Raw genomic sequence first — 20,177 nt, forward strand, 5'->3', positions numbered from 1 at the left:
AGAACCAAGGCTCTGGATGTGGGGATGTACTAATATCTCTGACAGGATCAGGGAAGGCCATGCCTGGTGCTACCAGAAGTTCACTGATTTGATGTGGCGAATCCAGCAAAGTTCACCCGATTTTGCTACTAACCTGCAACCCTAGGCCTGGAGGTAAATTGGAAGGAAGCAAATTCAGAACTGGAAAATCCAGGCGGCCCAGGGCTGCGTTCTCTCTTTCCCAGGCAGGACTGGGCGCCCCGCCTGTGGGCGAGAGCAGGCCCCTGCGCAGCCCCGCCCCCGCCCCGCCCCTGTGGGTGCCCGAGCCGCCCCGCCCGAGCGCCCGAGCTGGGAGGCCACGGGGGCTGTGCCGCAGTCGCTGCTTCAGCTGCCGTCCGAACTGCCGCTTCCTCCGCAGCCACTGTAAAGCCGCGCCCGTAGCCCGGCCGAGGAGGCTGCAAACGCAGCCGGGACCCCGCAGCCCACACCTCGAGCCCCCTACCGCCCTCCGAGGGCGCCACAGATCTCGCCATGGTGAAGGTGACGTTCAACTCGGCTCTGGCCCAGAAAGAGGCCAAGAAGGACGAGTCCAAGAGCGGCGAGGAGGCGCTCATCATACCCCCCGACGCCGTCGCGGTGGACTGCAAGGTCCGAGGGCTAGGGGTCCGGGCAGGGCGCGGGTAGACGCGGGTCTGGGGGCCTTGGCCCCGTCGGGGAGTGCAGCGCGGGGTGGTGAGCTGGCGAGTGCGCGCAGAGGTCGCGCTGGCGGGGCGCAAGAGCCTCGAGGAGAGGGTCCCCGCGCTCGCCTTTTCCTCCGGCCGCAGCTTCTTTCTTTGTAAGGAAGTGCGTGCTCGGCGCAGGGCCTCGGGACTTGGGAGGCCGGGAGAGGAAAGTGGAAGAATTGTGCCGAGTTCACTGTCGTTTGTGCAGCCAAGAGAAGGTGTGTGGGACCGGGACGTGGCTCGACCTGGAGACCAGCAGCGACGTGCAAAACAACCACCGAGTTTGGCACTTCCATTCCTGTATAAATTATGTGCCTAAAATGGCTGACATCATTGCAAGCCTAAGCCTCCGTTTCCTACTTTCCTTTCTAGCCTGAGCAGAACTTGGACGAAGTCCAACAGCTGTAACCCTTCCTTTAAAAAGCGTTCGTCTTTCTTACCTGTTTTTTTAATGACCCTGCGTTACTGGTAGGTGAACCTGACCGTGGAGATCTGGGTAAAGGGAGCAAAGGGAACCGGAGGGAAGGGGAGAAAGCAAGGTTCTGGCTGTTAATTTTACAATTACAGCATAAATATTCCTGGGCAAAGATCAGTAATTACTTTGTGGATCTCAGTGAAAAACCAACAGTTGGCTTTTCAATTAGTATCCCTTGAGAACTCTTCGCTAAGTGAAACTTTCTTTGCCTGAGAAATTTACCCCCACACCCAGTAAAAAATTTTCTTTTATTTTAGGAAACCGCCCCTTTAAGCCTTAAGAACAATGAGTAGAACGGTTATTGTTGTACTTCTCGTGGCTTACAGTAATATATGTATCTTAAATATGATTGCAATTGTCCCAGAAGTTAATAAGGAAAATTCCGTAGCAGATCTTTAGGCTGCAGAAATGTGCTCCTGGAAAAGTTGACTGTAGTAATCTTGGCTTGGCTTACTTTTTGTTAGTGTTTTTCAAGGCGTAGGGTGAACTTACTTCCCAAGAATTTGCGCGCCAGGTATAAATACTAAGCTTTACTTACTATATTTTGGTCTAATGGAAATGAAAAATCAGCTATTGAAAGAAAAAATTTGAGATTGTACTATTAATCTGGATGCCACTGCCCGGAAATGCTCTAGTTCAAAATACAAACATCGGGTTAATCTTTAAATTAAAGATTTGCCTTGAAGTAGAAACAGTGAGCTGATTCCTTTAACGGATTAAAAGGTTTGGGTATCAGTATTTTCTAGAATACATTGCAAATAGTTGGTCTTAAAAAGAAAATGTTTGGAAAGCACAGACAATAATTCTAATAATAAATTCTCTTACCTCTCTGTTTATTAAGATGGCCTGCTGGTGCTGCGGTGATAGCTCTCAGCTGCCAACCTAAAGGTCAGCGGTTCCAACCCAGCAGCCTCTCCACAGGAGAAAAATGTGGATGTGGCAGTCTGCCTCTGTAAAGATTACAGCCTTGGACATCCTGTAGGGTCACTGTGAGACAGAATAGTTTCATACTTTGGCTCTGTTTATCAATCATTGTACCTAAAATAGATTGATAATCAAGTGCTTTAGTCACAACAATTCAAAGCTATATTTTAAATTCACTGAACAAATATAACTTCTCTTGTCTCAAAAAGAGGGAGGGGAAGAAAGCATTGTTTTTATTTTTTGCTTCAGAACATTTTTATCTGTTTTGCTGTAATGAAGATTTGAAAATCTTTGGACAAAAATCAAAATGAATTCATCTGATCATTTAAAATCTGATTTAAGATCTAATATTTCTGAAACCATAACCTTGTTTTCAGGAATTTCTCAGAAACTTACTATCTTCAGAGTTTGTGGTAATAGCAGCCATGAAAAGTTGCTTTGTTTTCCATTTCTATTTTCTCAGATCCCCATAACCAAAGAAAAATACTGGGACTAAGCAGCAAAGTCCAAAGTCTTCTTTTGTGAGACAAGCAGTCACAGATAAATTGACAGATATAAAATGACTAATTCTTTTTCCTTCTATAAGTTCTTCTATAAGACTTATATAAGTAAATATTGCTCTACGTTAAAAGTTGTTAATAAGTGCGATGGAGTTGATTCCGACTCATAGCCACCCTGTATAGGGTTTCCGAGGCTGTAAATCTTTACAGGCGGCAGAAAGCCTCATCTTTCTCCACGAAACAGCTGGTAGTTTCGAACTGCTGCGCTTGAGTTTCGCAGCCCAATTCGTAACCGCTGCCCTACCAGAGCTCCTTTATTAAAAGAGCTCCTACATTAAAAGTAGAATCCTAATAATCAGCCAGTCACTTAACAGGTAAATGAAAACCTTCCTTAATGACAGACATTTGTGAAAGAATTGATCTCTTCATCTTTGAGCCCGGGCAGTGATTACATAATCACTCCCTGGTGAAGGTTAAGCGCCTAGTTTCTGACACCCTGGTGAAGGAAGGGTAAGCACCTAGTCTGACTTGCTTGGGGTTGCTGCAGAAGCAGCTTTATTGCGTTTTGTCTGGAGTGCTTCCTTTGCCTGCTTGGTTCAGAATTTTTAAATGATTCAGAATTTTTAAATTCCCTTAAGCCCTCTTCTAGTCCTTAATATTGTATGTCTCAGTGAATATTCCTCAGTTGTGAGCTTGAGGGCCAGCTGCTTTGGTATCATCTGGGATTCTAGTTGAAAAATGCAGATTCCACTACCTTATGCCTCAAGAATTCTGATCTCTCCAGTCAGCTGGCTTATATAACATGCATTCCAGCACTTTTACACTGCTCCTGTCCTTAGCTGCTGCTTTAACCTCTCTTCTCTCTGCAGCATGAGAACTCGTTGGAAGCAGTTCACTTCCCCAGTTTTTCAATCTTGTGGGTTTTTTCTATTGATTACATTATCTCAGCTAGCTTACTGTTTCACCCTTAACTAGTTTCATCTTCCTCTGCCAGTTTCAGTGGGTACAAACTCTTTAAGTTACATCAGAGACACATGTATAGTTTGTGCAGAATAGGTGAATTTAAAATAATATGTGTGTTTTAGGTTGTAGGCAGCAATTCATTCTTTTATGTTTTTTTCTATATCTTAACTTTGAAAAATTGTTATATCCGGGAGCTTCAAACAGTTTGTGGAAAAATTCCAGGTTTTTTTTTTTAGTTCCATTTTCCCACAAACTTCTGCAAGTCCCCTCGTATATGTGCAGAGATCAAAGACTTCACAGGTGAACCAGAAGTCCTAGTTTTGTTGTTACATAACTGCATGATCTTGAGCTTAAATTTTGGTTTTCCTCTCTGTAAGATGAGAGGGTAGGACCAGATGGTCTGTAATGTAAGGACTTATCTAGAAATTTAAAAATTCAATGAAAATGCCAAGATTATATAATTATATTTGGCAGAAATCAAATTGTTTTCATTGTGAAAAATAATAACTGCCTCCTTAGCCTAACCAAACTGTTCCTTTTCTTCCTTTCTGTGTTTAAGTTTAACATGTCACATTCCTCCCCTATATTACAGTGGGCCAAAGAAAAAGGAGTGCTGCATAGAAGTATTATATAATCACATTTTCAGTTTCAGCTACCTCATTGTTGAACAGCAGTTGGTGTACTAATACCTGCTTGTTGTTAAGGACTGTTGAGTCGGTTCCAACATACAGTGACCCTATACAGGGTTTCCGAGGAACAGCTGGTGCGTTTGAACCAGTGACCTGTTGGTAACAGTCCAATGCTTATCCTACAGTGCCACATCAGGACTCCAGTATCTGCTTAGGAAACACCTTTTTCAATATCAGGTCTCTAACAAGCTTGTTTTCCTCACAGGTATTCCCAAAAGCCATTTTGTTGGTAAATTGTGTTGCCTATGGCTGGTTTTTTTGTTTTGTTTTGCAGATACATAAAATGTTTGACCAGATAGTTTACTGACACGTATTGATCTTGAGGGAGAGTTTAGGAGCTTGATTCTCTTTAGTCTTAGTTAAGTACTTAACTAGATACTGAGCTGCATTTTGACTAAATTCCAGTTGCAATTGGAATCCTGGTGTGGTGCGCTGGACTCAAACCCACCAACTGCACCTCTAAAACCATATGTAGGGCAGCTATGAGCCAGAACTGACTTGACGACACCTAGCAAGAAACAGCCAGTCACCATTTAAGTCAGCTCGGACCCGTGGAGGGCCCGTATGTGTTAAAGTAGAAGTGTAGTCCACAGGGTTTTCAATGACTGGTTTTCCAAACGTACGTTGCCAGGCTTTTCTTTCAGAGACACTTTACTAGCCTTTAGTTAGCAGCCTAGCAAGTTAACCCTTTGTACTACTATGGGATAGTTACATACTTCAGTTATTTGTAAACACTTGTTGCTCTTAAGTGCCATCCAGCCAGTTGGATCTGACTCTTGGCCACCTGTGTAGTTTCTGAGGAGCAACTGGTGGTTTTGAACTACCGATTGTGCCATTAGCAGTCAGTCCAGTGCTTATCCTACAGCGCCATACCAGGACTCCTAGCCATTATGCTTCATAGTTACGATATAAAAGAGTAGAACTGCCCCATAGGGTTTCCAAGGTTATAGTCTTTAAGGGAGCAAACTAACTTTCTCCCGTAGAGTGACTGGTAGGTTTGAACTGTCAACCTTTTGGTTAGCAGCTAAGCGCTTAACCACTGTGCCACCAGGGCTTTTGTACGTAGTACCCACCTGTTGTTGTTGTTGTTGTTATGTGCCGTGGAGTCGGAACCGACCCATAGCGACCCTGTACAGGGTTTCCGAGGGTGTAAATCTTTACGGGAGTAGAAAGCCTCATCTTTCTCCCGCGGAGCAGCTGGTAGTTTCGAACTGCTGACCTTGCGGTTCACAGCCCGAGTCGTAACCACTACGCTACCAGAGTACCCACCTACTGCTATTAAATCGATTCTGACTCTGATCCTGTGTAGCATAGGGTAGAACTGATTATGGGTTCTGGGACAAGTTTTATCCTACTGTGGAGCAGCTGATGGGTTTTAACCACCAACTTTGCTGTTAGCCATTCAGCTGTTAACGAACTGTGCCATGAGGACTCCTCTTTAAATTGATTTAGAATTTAATTTATGAGTTATTTATTATTTCTTGGCTAAAACTTGATTTGCATGTAAGTTAAGTGCATAGAAACGCAATGTAATAAGTAATGATTGTGGAAAATCCTGTGGCTTCTGGGACATTTGTCTCTTAGTTGTTCTGTGACTTAAATATCTGGTGTGTCTCCTAAGCCACTTCTTCCAAAAGGAAATACTGTCTGAATCCATACTTCAGCTACAAGTTTGTGAATTGCTTTGTATAGCATAATAGCAATGAAGGAAGAGCCATAGAAAATGTGGATGAATTCATCCTAAACTTTTTTGGCAAACTTGGTATGTTTTTCTTAATGCCTAGACTAAGAGAGTTAGGGACTTTCCCCACCCACAAACAGATAAAACAAAATAAAAATTTGTCAGTTCTGAATTTCTGATTGGGATCGGCTTTGTCTAAAAAATGTAGAAAATAGAACCATGCTTCTAGGAAGCTTACATGTAAAGATCATTATTTTCTGGATCTTTTACCTTCTGTGCACAAAGTGTTAACAATGAAAGGCTTTTAAAGGGAAGATAGTTAAGTATTGTCAAATCAATCCTTGATTCCAAGGAGCGACTGGTGGATTTAAACCATTGTAGTTAGTGGCCTAGTGTTTACCCTACAGCACCACGTCAGGACTCCAAAGGGAAAGGTAGGTGGCAGAAAGTTGAAAATTGGGAATTTTATTGCAGATAATTGCCCTTCGTGTTGTGAGGTGCTATAGTCTATTTCAACTCACAGCGACCCTGTATGGGGTTTCCAAGGAGCAGCTGGTGGGTTTGAACCGCTGACCTTGATGTTAGCAGTCCAGAGGTTAACACCAGGACTTTTAAGATATTCTAAAAAATCACTACTTAATTATGATTATTCCCCCTTAATCAGTGTTTATTATAAATATTCTTAATAGCTTTTAATTTCAAGAATGTTCATAATACATTATAATTTTGTTAATGTTTTGAACAATTGAAGATTATTTTAAATAATTACATTTTAAGTTTTTTGATCATAGAAAAATGTTCTTCAGTATTTCTTAATTATGTCCCCATTTGAGAATAAATCAAATAGGAATGAACGTAGAATGTTTTTATGCCTAGAAAAATTTGAATCTTGAGTTGTAAAACTGAGAACAATTACCTTTTCATTTGATATTTTGTCATCTAATACTGATACTCTGATAGCATAGTGGTTACGAATCAGGCTGTGAACCGCAAGGTCAGCAGTTTGAAACTACCAGCTGTTCCGTGGGAGAAAGATGAGGCTTTCTGCTCCTGTAAAGATTTACAGCCTCGGAAACCCTGTACAGGGTCGCTATGAGTCAGATACGACTCCACGGCACATAACTACAACAATGCTGATACATTTCTAGTAGTAATGTGGCACTGTAGGATAAGCACTGAACTGCTGTTCAAACCCACCATTTCTTCCTTGGAAAGTCTATACAGGGTTACTATGGATCAGAAGCAACTAGTCAGCACTTAACAGCAACAACAAAGCTAGTATAAATTATAACTGTGATAAAGTAGTATTGAAATAAAGTTTATAGTTTATAAATACTCCATTTTTAAATGTAAACATCTTAGAAAGTAATTTGAGAGAGTGACACAAAGTATGGTATTATTTGGTACTTGGAAAATTTGAAGTATTTATATCTTTTTCGGCATAGTAGAACTTCAAAGAAACGAAGTTTTGATGCATTTTTGTATAAGGGGGTATCAAAAAGGTTGTGGGAAAATGGAATTAAAAGATGGTAGAATTTTCCACAAACTTTTAAAACCCTTGGCACTGTGGGTTTTAATATGCTGGACTTTGCCAGTTTGAACTGCAAGGTTGGCAGTTCAAGCTCACCAGCTGCTCCTGGCAACCCTATACAGGGTCACTATGGGGAAGTTAAGGATAAAGCTTGAGTGTTGAATTGTTTTTTCTGTTTTAATTATGTAATAATTAAATTTTAATATCAAAACCAAAAAGGTAAGCTGCCTTGTTCAATCACATGGACTGCTACAGTTTACGAAGAAGGATCTATCTTTGTAAGTGGGCAAATTGATTTTGAGAGCCAGTTTGTTTTATATAGGTGCTCTGAAAATTCATTTTGTCAGCCAACCTCAACTAGTTTTTCTGTTCTGCTGTGTATACTATTCATGACCTGTGGACACGTCTCAAGCCGAGCAAATAGTAAAATGATAATTATAGTAATGAAAGAGAAGGATACTGAGGAATTTTTCTGCAGCCCTGTTCTTTCAATTGGAGTCCTGATGTGGCACTGTAGAGTAAGCACTGGACTGCTTACTGCAATGTTGGTGGTTCAAACCCACCAGCCACTCCTTGGAAACCCTATCACGGTCTCTATGAGTCAGAACCAACTCGAAGGCACTTAACATCAGCATATATAATGAGTCCTGGTTGGTGCTGTAGGGTAAGCACTGGACTGGACTGGACTGGTAACCTCGAGGACGACAGTTCAAACCCACCAGCCACTCTCAGACAAGTTACACAGGGTTGCTATGAGTTGGAACCAACTTGATGACACACAACAAAATATATACTGCGTCAGTTTTATCTTTAATTTCATAATTTTCTCCTACAATTTAATTAATTCTCTCTCATTCTACCATTAGAACAGAATTTCCGGAGATAAATGCTAGACATGTTAAACACAGGTGGCGAATGTATTGCCTCCTGGGGCAAACCAGATAGTGAAGCTGACTCTTGGCATATTAAAGCAAGTTAGAACATTCATCATTTTCATTTAAAAAAAAGAGGAGGTTTCAAGCGTTGCCTAATTCTCCAATTTTTAAAGTGAAGCTAGAAATTAGGATTTTAATTTTTAAGTATGAATTTTGAATTTTAAGAACTAATTCCGTTAAGAATTTCGGGCAAAACCACTGAAGGTCTGCCATGGGCCACTGCATTACAGTCTTTACAGTGGAGAGCAGGGCTGGCAAATTATGTGACCAATTTTGGCCTACAGCCTGTGCGGGGAGGATGAGTCACACTTGAAGAGTACAGAACTGCACGCCTTCACAGCTGGGTTCTCCCCTCAGCTGCATTCAGTCTGTTGTGCTGCTAGCACCCATTTGTTTCCGGAAAACTCCACTGTACCGAATGAGTGAAGTAAAGCAAATGATGTCTTAGTTTTATGACAAATAACTTGATTTCACAGACCCCCCTACAATGGTATTTTGGAGAATTTAGAGAATTTCTGCCCTAAATAGTTGTTTATGCTGCTATATCACTTTTTTGGTGTTTTATTGTATCAGACTCTTGTTTTTGGTTTATTTACGATTTTGAATTATTCCCTATAATTTTGTCCAACACGGACAATCCGTATTGTGTTCTGTTCTCCCAGTAGTTATAGCAGTTTCTGGTTAGGCTGATTTCAGTGCTTGTCTTTTCATTTACAACTTACTTAACTGTCCATCAGGAGCCTTAATGATGCTATAGGGTCAGCACAGGGCTACTAACAGCAAGGTGGGCAGTATAAACCCACCAGCCACACTCCGGGAGAAAGATGAGGCAGGCTTTCTGCCCCTGTAAAGATTGATAGCCTTGGAAACCCTATACTAGAATTGACTCGATGGCAGTGGCTTTGGTTGGGTTTTAAATATATCTGCTTTTCACAGGAAAGCAACCCTGGATCCAAGAGCTAGGAGAGAGGTGGAGTAGGGAACGAGATCAAATGATAACCAGTTCGGTAGTGTCCATCCATTTGGTGTGCTAGGCAGTAGAGCTCCTAGGTTCTTTGTATAGAGATAATGTCATTGTGTCTCAAGAATAGGCATATTGTAGTGTTTTTTTAAATCCTCACAGTGACCCTAGAGTAGAATGTTTCTATAATAAAAATTTGCAGAAAAGGAGTTGATATTCTTATATGGAATAAGAGGTACTTGCCCCATTTGGTTTCCTCTGCAGATCAATAGATCTTTCCCCTACTGAGCTGCTAACCTGCTTCAAATCACTAGCCTTTCGATGCAGTGAGGTTAGCAGCAAAGTGCTTAATTAACATAGTGCTAACCGGAGTCCTGGTGTGGTGCTGTGAGTTAATGCACTGCCAAGCCTTTTGAGATACAAGCTTGGTGGTTCAAACTCAGCAGTCACTCCTTGGAAACCCTATGCAGGGTCACTGTTGGTCGGAACCCACTCGAAAGCACTTAACAACAACAACAGGAGTCCTGGTGTGGTGCTGATGTGTCAGACTGCAAAGTCAGTTTGAACTGCAAGGTCAGTGTTTCAAGCTCACCAGTCACTCCTTGGAAACCCTATACAGGGTGGCTATGGGTCAGAATCTTAACAACAACACTTAACAACACTCAATAACAACAGCAATTACCAACAAATAGCATTTATCATCCTATTGTCCATAAAACAAATGAGTAGCACTAGCTTTCCTTTAGCTACCCCAGTCTTTAATCTCACCAATATGAATTTGAAATTGTTCACATACTGCTTCATAACATTTTATCACTAATATAGTTTTATACAAAGTAAAAATTGAATAAACACTATAGAGAAATAATGGTCATCCTTAAAAATATGTAGAAAAATAATAAAATATTTTATTATTAATGGTAACGTTTTGCTTTATACCAGATATTCTGCTTGTTCATAACGATACAAAAATAATTAAGGTATGGTCCAGCCCTAAGAGCGGTACAGGCTGATTTTAATCCTGAGTTGCTTTTTTAAATTTAGACATGCGCTAATTTTGCATGGTACTAATAACATAATTCAGAACACACAGATTATATACAACAGTTAAATTGTTACAGAATAACTTCAATAACTCTTTTGTTCCTGTATTTCTGTTGTAAGATTTGTTAGCAAGAAATTACATTAATAAGAAATATGCTTTGTAGACATTGTACTTTGAGATTAAGTTGTCATTTTTCAAACCACCTCAGTTTTAACTCCAGAATAATATAACTGGCTCTGTAGGATAAGCACTAGACTGGAAGCCACAAGCTTGGTGGTTTGAGCCTACCAGCTGCTCTGCAGGAGAAAAATGAGGCTTTCTACTCCTGCGAAGATTTTTATAGTCTTGGAAACCCTTTACAGGGTTGATATGAGTTGGAATCGACTTGACCACACTTAACAACAAACAACATACTAGAAGCCAATATTGACAGGTGGCCAGGGGTCCATGTGAAATCCAGTGTGAGACCTGTAAGTGTCATAAGGAGCAGTTCTATTTCTATAAATTGCTAATCATGTAAAAATGCTTCCTTTTTCTGTGTGAAATAATTTATCATGGCCATTATCACACTTGACAGAACCTCCTATTTAAGAATCAAATGAGAAAGCAAAATTCAGATACTGGTTTGAGGTAACAAGAGAATGCAAACAAATGTTTGTATTTGTTTGGAAACATTTGCAAACATGTCTATAGATTATTAGCTTCTCAGCCAAAGATTTTGTGCTTTATATGTGGTTGTTGGAGGCTATAAGTTCTGGCCTGCTAACTACAAGGTTGATGGTTCAAACCTACCAAGCCATTCCTTGGAAACTAACTGTACATTGGGTTGCTATGAGTTGGAACCGACTTGATGACACTTAGCAACAACAGCAACATACAGTTGCAGGTAGCCACCATGCAGTCAGCACAGACTCATGGTAACAATGGAATGAAATGCTGTCAATCATTGTGATCCACAGGGGTTTCACTGGCATTAGATCACCAGGTCTTTCTTCCTAGTCCTTTTTAGTGTGGAAGCTCTGATGAAAGCTGTTCTGCATGATAGCAGCTTACCAGCTTCCAGTGACATATGGGCAGTGGCTCTGAATCACACCCCAGTCTCCTGCATGGAAGGCACTGAGCCCATACTGCCTCACGTTGTTAAGACGTGTTGTTGTTACACCCTGTCCAGTCAGTTCTGACTCATAGCAAACCTGTGTAGGGTTTCCAAGGAGAGGCTAGTGGGTTTGAATCTCCGACCTTGTGGTTCAAACCAAGTTTGCAGTCCAATGCTTTATCCCACATCACCACACCAGAATATTTTTGTAATTATTGTTATGAGTAGTTTACTGAATCATATCATTTTGGTGCTTCAGTGTTGAGGAAAGAAAGATACTATAATCGGTGCAACGTCTACAAAACAGTTTTGGAGGAATACTCATAACAACCTGCAATATGCAGATGATAAGACCTTGCTTGCTAGAAACATAGAGTGTTTGAAACACTTGGTGATGAATTCAGATCAGACTATAGCCTTCAGTGTGATTTGTACGTCAACATAAAATGAATGTCCTCACAATTAGACCAATAAATAGTATGGTAAGTGGAGAAAAGATCGGAGTTGTCAAAGACTTCATTTTGCTTGAATCTCCTCCACCCATTGTGCATGGAAGTAGCAGCTACTGTGCTGCACAAGACCTCTTTAAAATGTTCAAGAGCAAAAATGTCAGTTTGAGAACTAATGTGCCCTTGACTCAGTCACCTCTTGCATGTGAAAGTTGGATAATGATTAAGGAAGACTAGAGAAGAAATTGCAGCATTTGAATTACGGTGTTGCAGAAGAATATTGAAAGTACCGTGGACTGTTAGAAAAACAAATAAATCGATATTAAAACAAGTACAGCCAGAAGGCGTCTTAGAAGTGAGGATGGCAATACTTAGTCTTTCATACTTTGAGTATGTCAGGAGGGATCTGGAGAAGGACATAATGCTTGGTAAAGTAGTTATTGTTAAGTGCTGTGGAATCGATTCCAATTCATAGCAATCCTGCAGTCCTGTTTAACGTTTCTGAGTGGCTGTGGTGGGTTTAACCCACCGACCTGACCTTGTGATGAGTAGTCCAGTGCTTATCCGACAGCATCACACCAGGATGACCCCCACCAAGATAAACTGACAAAGTGGCAGCAACAATGGGCTCAAACACAACAATTGTGAGGATGGTGCAGTAATGGGCAGTGTTTCATTCTGCTGTGCTTAGGGTCGTTAATGTGTCAGAGCCAACTTAGGCACCAAACAACAAGGCTGTAGCTAGGAAAACAGTTTGGAAATTTACTAAATACTTCTTAAAAGAATAACCAGGGTTTTTGTTTTTTCTGTTTAAAAATTTTCATAGGGACTAGGAAGCTATTTTTTTTCCCTCCAGTAATGTATTTTTTTCAGCTGGCCTTCAAAGTATTCTGGAGTAGGTTGTTTCTTAATTGGCTTCAGCCTCATTAGATGCTTGTTTCAGCTTATTCCCAGCTAAGACAGATGGTGATGGAGATCATAGTAACTGTAGTTTATTGAGCATTTACTCTGTGCCAAGAACTGGACTGTTAACCACAAGGTCGATGGTTCAAACTCACCACCTGCTTCTTAGGAAAAAGATGAAGCTGTCTCCTCCTGTAAAGATTTATAGTCTTAGAAACCCTGAATAGAATCGTTGTGAGTTGGAATTGACTTGATTGCAGTGGGTTTGTGCCTTAGGTGGACTTTTAGAGCTTAAGTTCTCAGGCGCTTGAAGGCTGCAGTTTATAGAGCCATCTAACTCCATTTGAGTCTAAACGTAAGTTCAGACTCCATTTGAGTTCTTTCTGATCATTAACCAGCAACATAGTAGCTTTGCCCTCAGGGTTGCTTGGAGAATTGGAGAACTTGCCTGGGCATGTCCTTAATGATAGCCCCAAACAGCCATGTTATCAAGAAAGTTGGGGCCTAGGGCCCACATAGTCATGAGTCATACCCTGACCACCATGTAGCCAGGTGGTCAACGCCCCTGAGCCAGCCCTGAAACTTTGAAATCTACAGTTGTGTACATATTCCAGTCATGTTTTTTCCTGAATCTCTAATTCCTCTTGTGATAGTGTTGAATTTATTCGCCACAGGCATGATTTTCTTGGTTTTCTATGGTCTATAATTATCCCATGGAGCTCAGTGGTTCTGTGTAGGGTAAGCACTGGACTGGAACCATAAATTCAGTGGTTCAAGCCCACCAGCCATTCCTCAGGAGAAAGATGAGGCTTTTCTGTTCCTTAAGATTTACAGTAAACCCACCCTATACAAGGTCGTTATGAGTCCGAACCAGTTTGATGACACTTAACAACAACATCACTTACTGTATTAATCCAGTCTCTAAAATCCAGAACTGAAAATTACTTATGGGTGTCAAAGAGCAAACTGGAGCATCTGTTAAAATTAAAGCAAAAAAATGATTGAAGAAACGAAATTACCTAGAATTGGACAGCACTTCATGAGGATTCCTGAGGATTCACCAAAGTACTGCAAATGGAAAAGGTTTTTTTCCTCAGAGTTTAAATACTGAAGAACCAGGAACTTATCAGAAAGAAATTCTGATTGGTTGGATTCTTATGATTCAATAGTGAGTCGTTGTTATCATAACTAATTGCAACTGTCATATTTGTAGATGTAGAAGTTTCATAACAAAAAAGGGGGAGTAATTAATCTTACAGTCCAGAAACAGAGGACCCTAGGACCATCAAGGAAGAAGAGCACAAGTGGAGTGCCGGACCTTATCCAGAGAAGCAGCGAAGCCAGAGGTGGAGGCAGAGATGGGGACATGGAGAGGGGGAGCAGCTGAGGACTCTAGATTCATGGAAAGAGGCACTGAGAGCTGGTGGCCAGGAGGCAGACTTGCAGAATGTGCCCTTTGGTGGTTTAAATTACTATGTATGCATTAGTGTTTAAAAAAAAACTAAAATGAATAGAGAGAAATACTGTTAACGGATGGTATATGGAGGGCATTATAATCATTGTAATGAAACAAGGTATATGATTTGTTGAATGTAAAACTGATTTGCCCTGTAAACTTTCACTCAATTCACAACAAAATCATTTTTTAAAAAAAGCTAATCATGAAGTTTGAGACATTGAACAGCTTAATCTACGAACGCTCTTCCTAGAAGCTGGGAGGAAGCTGTGAGAGGAAGTGGGAGGAGGCACCTGCTGCAGGCTTCCTGTGGTATACTGGTGAGAATAAGCAACAAACACAAGAAAAAAAAGTCCAACCTGCATCTTTGGCAGCACCTAGTTCTTTAGAGTTCCTTCACAGGGGAAGTAGTTCAGATGTGTGATTTTCTAAATTCATAGAAGGAAACATGCCCAGCTGGAAAGTGAAGATCAAAGTTCAGATCCAAGCAACAATGTAGAAAGGGACTTTGATTTGTTTAGTTTTCATGTAGGGAAAAAAAAAGATGATGAGAGAATAGTAGAGAGCTAGACATTTTTAGATAATGTATGAGAAGTTCATTTTCAAAAAATGCAGTATCTGTAGCTCATGATGCTTTGAATTGCGTGAATTGTAGTGGTGCCCTTCTGTTTTCCTGTTACTTTTTTGTTCTTGCTATGTAATGTTTAACCCTGGGAGCTACTTTTTTGTTGCTGCATTTTTGTTTCATTTGCCATAATTCAAGTATATACGAGAACTTTGAAAAAAAAAATTCTTTCAAAAGCTTCATTGATCCTCTAAAGACGACTCAAGTTAGAAGTGATGTGAAGTGATCTGTTAGTTTGGGAACAGAATAAAAGTATGAAAGGCCCGTACATTTTATTTGAGTTTTTAACTGAAGTACAGGTATTGAACCATAGGGAATTGATGGAGGTGTCCTAATTCTTGACTAACTAAAGCACTGACGCCCAATTTTTTTCCTCCATTTTGTTTTGAAGATATAATTGGTTAAGTAATTTTACTGTATCATAGGATAAGATTAATTTAAAATGCATTACTAAAGTGCTAGTGTGAAATGCTTTTGAAAAGAGTCTATTTCTACATCTAGTGTTGAGGTGATTATGGGACAGTTTTGTGCTTCGGTGTCTTCATTTATAAACTGGGGTAAATACTTGAGGTTTAGAAAGATTAATGAGGTGATAATTGTACAGCACCTGTGGGAGTTCTGGTGCCTTACTGGTATAATTTTAGGTGCACCAGTTTCCTGTCAGTACAGAAAAGGAAATACTTGGTGGCTGGTTTTAAATTAGGCCAGGTGAAGTTTAAAAAGGCATTGTCAGGGATGAATCTTGTTCGTGGGTGATTTTCTTTGTTGTTATTTTATTCGTTAATTATGAAATCCCAAGTATACAAAAATATGGAGAAAACAAGTATATAGTACAATTTTATGTTCTAAAACTATTAAATATCATGCTGTGTTTGGTGTTGCGTTCCTTTTTAAATTTGTTTTGATTCAACATTATATATAGATTCAACAAATGTTGAGGATTTGAATATGTAATGTTCCTCTTGAAGGATGTATAGGGAATTTCTGCAAAGCCGTTTGAACTGTAAGGTCGGTGGTTCAAGCTCACCAGCTGCTCCTTGGAAACCCTATACAGGGTTGCTATGGGTCAGAATCGCCTCGACAGCACTTCACAACAACAACAACGTGACTCTGTAGTGACCACTCAGGAGTCCTTGGGTGTAGCACAGCCACTGTGCTTGCTGATAACCAAAAGATTGGAGATCAGAATCCGCCCAGGGGTTGCCCGGCAGTCTACTTCCAGAATATCTCAGCCATTGAAAAACCTGGAGCACATTTCTACTCGGAAACACATTAGGGGGCTCACCAGTTGGCTTGTCTTTAGTTTGTATCGGTTGTGACTAATGATGCTCTTCATGTGTTTATGCATAAGTCTTACACAGTTGATTTTGGGTTATGACTCTTCAGCTATCTTGTGCAACTCCAGTTAGTTTGGATTTTTATCACAGATGATTCTCTTCTTTTTCCAATCCTTATCTTAATACCAGTTGTTTCTGGCACTGTCCTTTGTGTACTGGGGAGGTTAGCTTGGAAAATGTTGAATAGAAACAATGGGATAGTTTTAGTAGACATCCCTTATATTTCTAACTTAAAGGATGTAGTGTTAATTCTAAAGTTTTACCATTAAATATTCAATTTGCTCTAGGTTTTTGATTATTCACTTTATTCGGGTTAAGAATGCTACCTCTATTCATAGTTTGCTGAGAGACTGTATTATAAATAGCTGACTTTTACCAAGCACTTTTCCTATGTATTTTGAAATAATCATGGGGTTTTTAATCCTTAAATCTTACATATATGGCTTTTGGGATTTAAAGCTTACTACACTTCAAAGTATTAAAAAAAAAGAAAGAAGAACTTGTCATAAATCTCTTAGCTTAAACATTTTTGTGTTTTGAGTGTACTTCAAAACAGTGTCCACGACTCAGTGTCATATTAAAACACCATTTATACAATTGTTGTAATGTAATGTTGCCTGTAAACTCATATCATAATCACATTTAAATTTCTCACAGGCTCTTGCTAGCACAGTACATTGCAAATGTTGTCAAGTGCTGTTGTAGAGTTAATTCTGACTTATAGTGACCCTGTATAGGCTCTCTGAGAAGTGGCTGCTGGATTTGAACCTCCAACCTTGCAGTTAGCAGTTTAGTACTGCAGAGCCTCACCAGGACTCTCCATCGCACATTGTTGTTAGGTCTGACTCATAGCGACCTTATGCATAACAGAGCAAAACACTGCCTTTACCACAGTTATTACCCTTGAGCCCATCGCTGCAGCCACTGTACCAATCCTACTCATTAGGGGTCTTCCTCCTTTTACATTGCAATTTTGTTATTAAGTGCCCCTGAGTCGAGGCTCATAGCGACCCTTATAGGGTTTCCAAGGAGTGGGTGGTGAGCTTGAACTGCCGACCTTACAGCCCAGTGCAATAACCCACAATGCCACACCAGGACTCCACATTGCCAATGTTGTTAAGTGCCATTGAGTCGATTCCGACCCGTAGCAAGTCTGCATAGGGTTTCCAAGGAGAAGCTGGTGAGCTTGAACCACTGACCTTACATTGCCAATTGTTGTTATGTGCCGTGGAGTTGGTTCCGACTCATAGCAACCCTGTACAGGGTTTCCGAGGCTGTAAATTTTTACGGGAGCAGAACGCCTCATCTTTCTCCCGCGGAACAGCTGCTAGTTTCGAACTGCTGACCTTGAGGTTCGAGGTTCGCGGTCCGACTCGTAACCACTATGCTACCAGAGCTCCTTTACATTGCCAATAGCAGATTCTAAATAAATAAATGGAGTCCTGGTGTGGTGCTGTAGGACAAGCACAAGGTCAGTGATTCCAACCTTACTGTACAGTGTTGCTATGAGCTGAAACTGACATAAAAACACAACAAATAAATGTTGAACCAAGGAGGGCTGTCTTCTGTTTTGTTTTTGTTTTGTTTTTTGTTGTTGTTAAATAGCTATAGACTTTTATCCTTTCTAAAGTCTTCCTGTTGTTTTCCTCCTGATTTCCCTTTAATCCTGGCTACTCGTGCCACTTGTTGGCTTGCTGTTGAAGTATCTTCTAGTAATTTCTGACTTTCCACTTTTGTAGACCATTAAAGATTGGAGCTTTTAAGAAAAATTTCTTAATGTATTTATCAAATATTTGTTGAATACCAACTATCAGTGCCAAGCTTGGCTTTGAGCTACCTGTGTTGCGAAATAAAATGAAATGGGTGTTCACAAGAACCTTTAAGCCTAGTAGGAAGAGATGGGATCTGTATGTGACTTCTTCCTTTGCAGGTAGAAAGTGATCCCTAGGAATTTAGAGCTAAAATGAGATTAAGTAGATATTGAAGATGTGGTAACTCTTTTACGAAGTATGTAACTGTGATATGTGGTCTTGGGGCCTGTAATCAATCGCTCCAAAGGCTCTTACTTCTGATTGTGTGTTTGACACTGATGAGGTGTTGAGTAAATGACCTGTGGATTAGTGAAGCATTTTAGAAATCTTTGAGAAATACTTAAAGTGGTTTTTAAAAAACGAACATGAGAATTCAAACTCCATAACATAGTGTACATAGGCACTTTGCGACCTGACAGATAGGCAATTACCTTTCCATCTTCATCTTTTGTAACCACACCCCCAACAAAACAAAACAAAACACCATATTGGGCATTCCATCTATAGATAACACTTGTCCTAGGAAGTGCCATACATCTGACTTCTCCATGATTTTGTTCATTCTTTGTCCTACTTTTGTTGTTGTTAAGTGCCATTGAGTCAGTTCTGACCCATAGTGACCCTGTATAGGGTTTCTGAGGAGCAGCTAGTGAGCTTGAACTGCCAACCTTGCAGTTCAAATGGCTTTGCAGTTGCAGTCTGGTGTATTAACCCACAGCGCCACACCAGAACTCCTGTCCTACTTATATAGTGCCCTTAAATACTTATAATTGCCTGAATAATTAGTATTTGTCTTTTGTGGTGGTGATTTTGTGCTGTGGAGTGGAGTCAGTTCGGCTCATGGTAGTGGTGGTGGTGGTGATGTGCTGCTGCAGTTGCGACCCATAGCGACCCTGTAGAGGGTTTCTGAGGCTGTAAGTCTTTACCGGAGCAGAAGGCCTGAGGAACAGTTGGTAGTTTTGATGATTGCAAAACCGAACGAGCCAGACCCAGATTTTTCAAATTTGCATCCTCTGGAATGATAGCTGGAGCAGGAAAGTTAAAGGTAGAAGCCCTGGAGCGGAGAGGCACAGAGAGCTCTTTGGGGAGCCTGTTGTTGATAGTGGGTTACTTGTGCAGGACTGTGGACACATCCACACATTCAGAGCCGCCATCTTTGAGGAAGGCACTGCTGTTCTGTCTGACTCTGCTCCAAATCCAACCGGAAAGTAAGTTGATTGCTATGAATGAGTATGCTGCCCTTGTTTTCTAAGAGGAATATTGAGTTTCTAGCAGGGCGTCAACCTGTAATTTTTTCCGTTCTGGTTATTCCAGTTCACCCAAATTTTTTAAAATTCGGGTCTCTTCAGTTTCAATTCCTCTGCCAAGACTGGGAAGAATTGGTTCGAAGCCCTGTTTTAAAATGACAGTGATGGCTGCATATTCTTTTAGAGGTGTCTACCCGGGCCTCTTCGGCTATTAACTTATGTACTGTTCCAGGAAAGCCTGCCAAACAGGGTGGGTGTGGGCGCACATTTGGCTGTCTCAGCAGCTGATACCAAATGTTTTAGAAATGACCATTACCATCCCCCACCCTGCCTCCACCCTGAAGTTAATTGTGCTAGGAAATATTTCTTATCTCCTCCGATGTTTATATTAGACAAAGGCTCAAGCCAAACATGTATGCTTGATCATTTAAGTTTCATAATACTGTATGACTCCGTGGGAGTCTTGTAATGTTTTTCACAGATGTGTTATCTTGTAAGACCGGACCAATTCTTTGAGGTTTATTTTCATTAAATAATGCAGTGTCCAGAGTGAAGGTTTTGAGTTAGAAGGGCAAAGGAAACATCTATGGACTGAGGATATCATGACCTGAAATGATCTAATCAAAATTATTTCCATGAGTGTATGAATATCAAGAATTCTCACAATTACATGCTTAGTTGCATGCCTCTTAACTTTAAAAAGTAGGGTTTTTATTGAGTTTTTTCCTCATGTTGTTCTTCTACTGCCTTTATCTTTAAAATAAGATTTTCCAAAACTTCTTATTATGAATTGAGTGAAAGTTGACAAAGAAGATCAATTTTACATGGACAAATCATGCACTTGGTTT

General features: G+C 40.5%; 1 protein-coding gene across 1 annotated transcript in view; it reads left to right on the forward strand.

Annotated features, from left to right (window-relative positions):
- The first annotated feature begins 288 nt into the window (after positions 1 to 288).
- ITM2B (integral membrane protein 2B) overlaps positions 289 to 20,177 on the forward strand; it is a 29,503-nt gene continuing 9,614 nt past the window's right edge. Inside the window, exon 1 of the mRNA XM_006837639.1 lies at positions 289 to 627. Within this exon, the coding sequence (XP_006837702.1) occupies positions 511 to 627 (117 nt within the window). The 5' untranslated portion in view covers positions 289 to 510. The remainder of the gene's footprint in view (positions 628 to 20,177) is intronic.

This window comes from Chrysochloris asiatica, unplaced genomic scaffold, assembly GCF_000296735.1.
Source record: "Chrysochloris asiatica unplaced genomic scaffold, ChrAsi1.0 scaffold00022, whole genome shotgun sequence".
NCBI lineage: Eukaryota > Metazoa > Chordata > Mammalia > Afrosoricida > Chrysochloridae > Chrysochloris > Chrysochloris asiatica.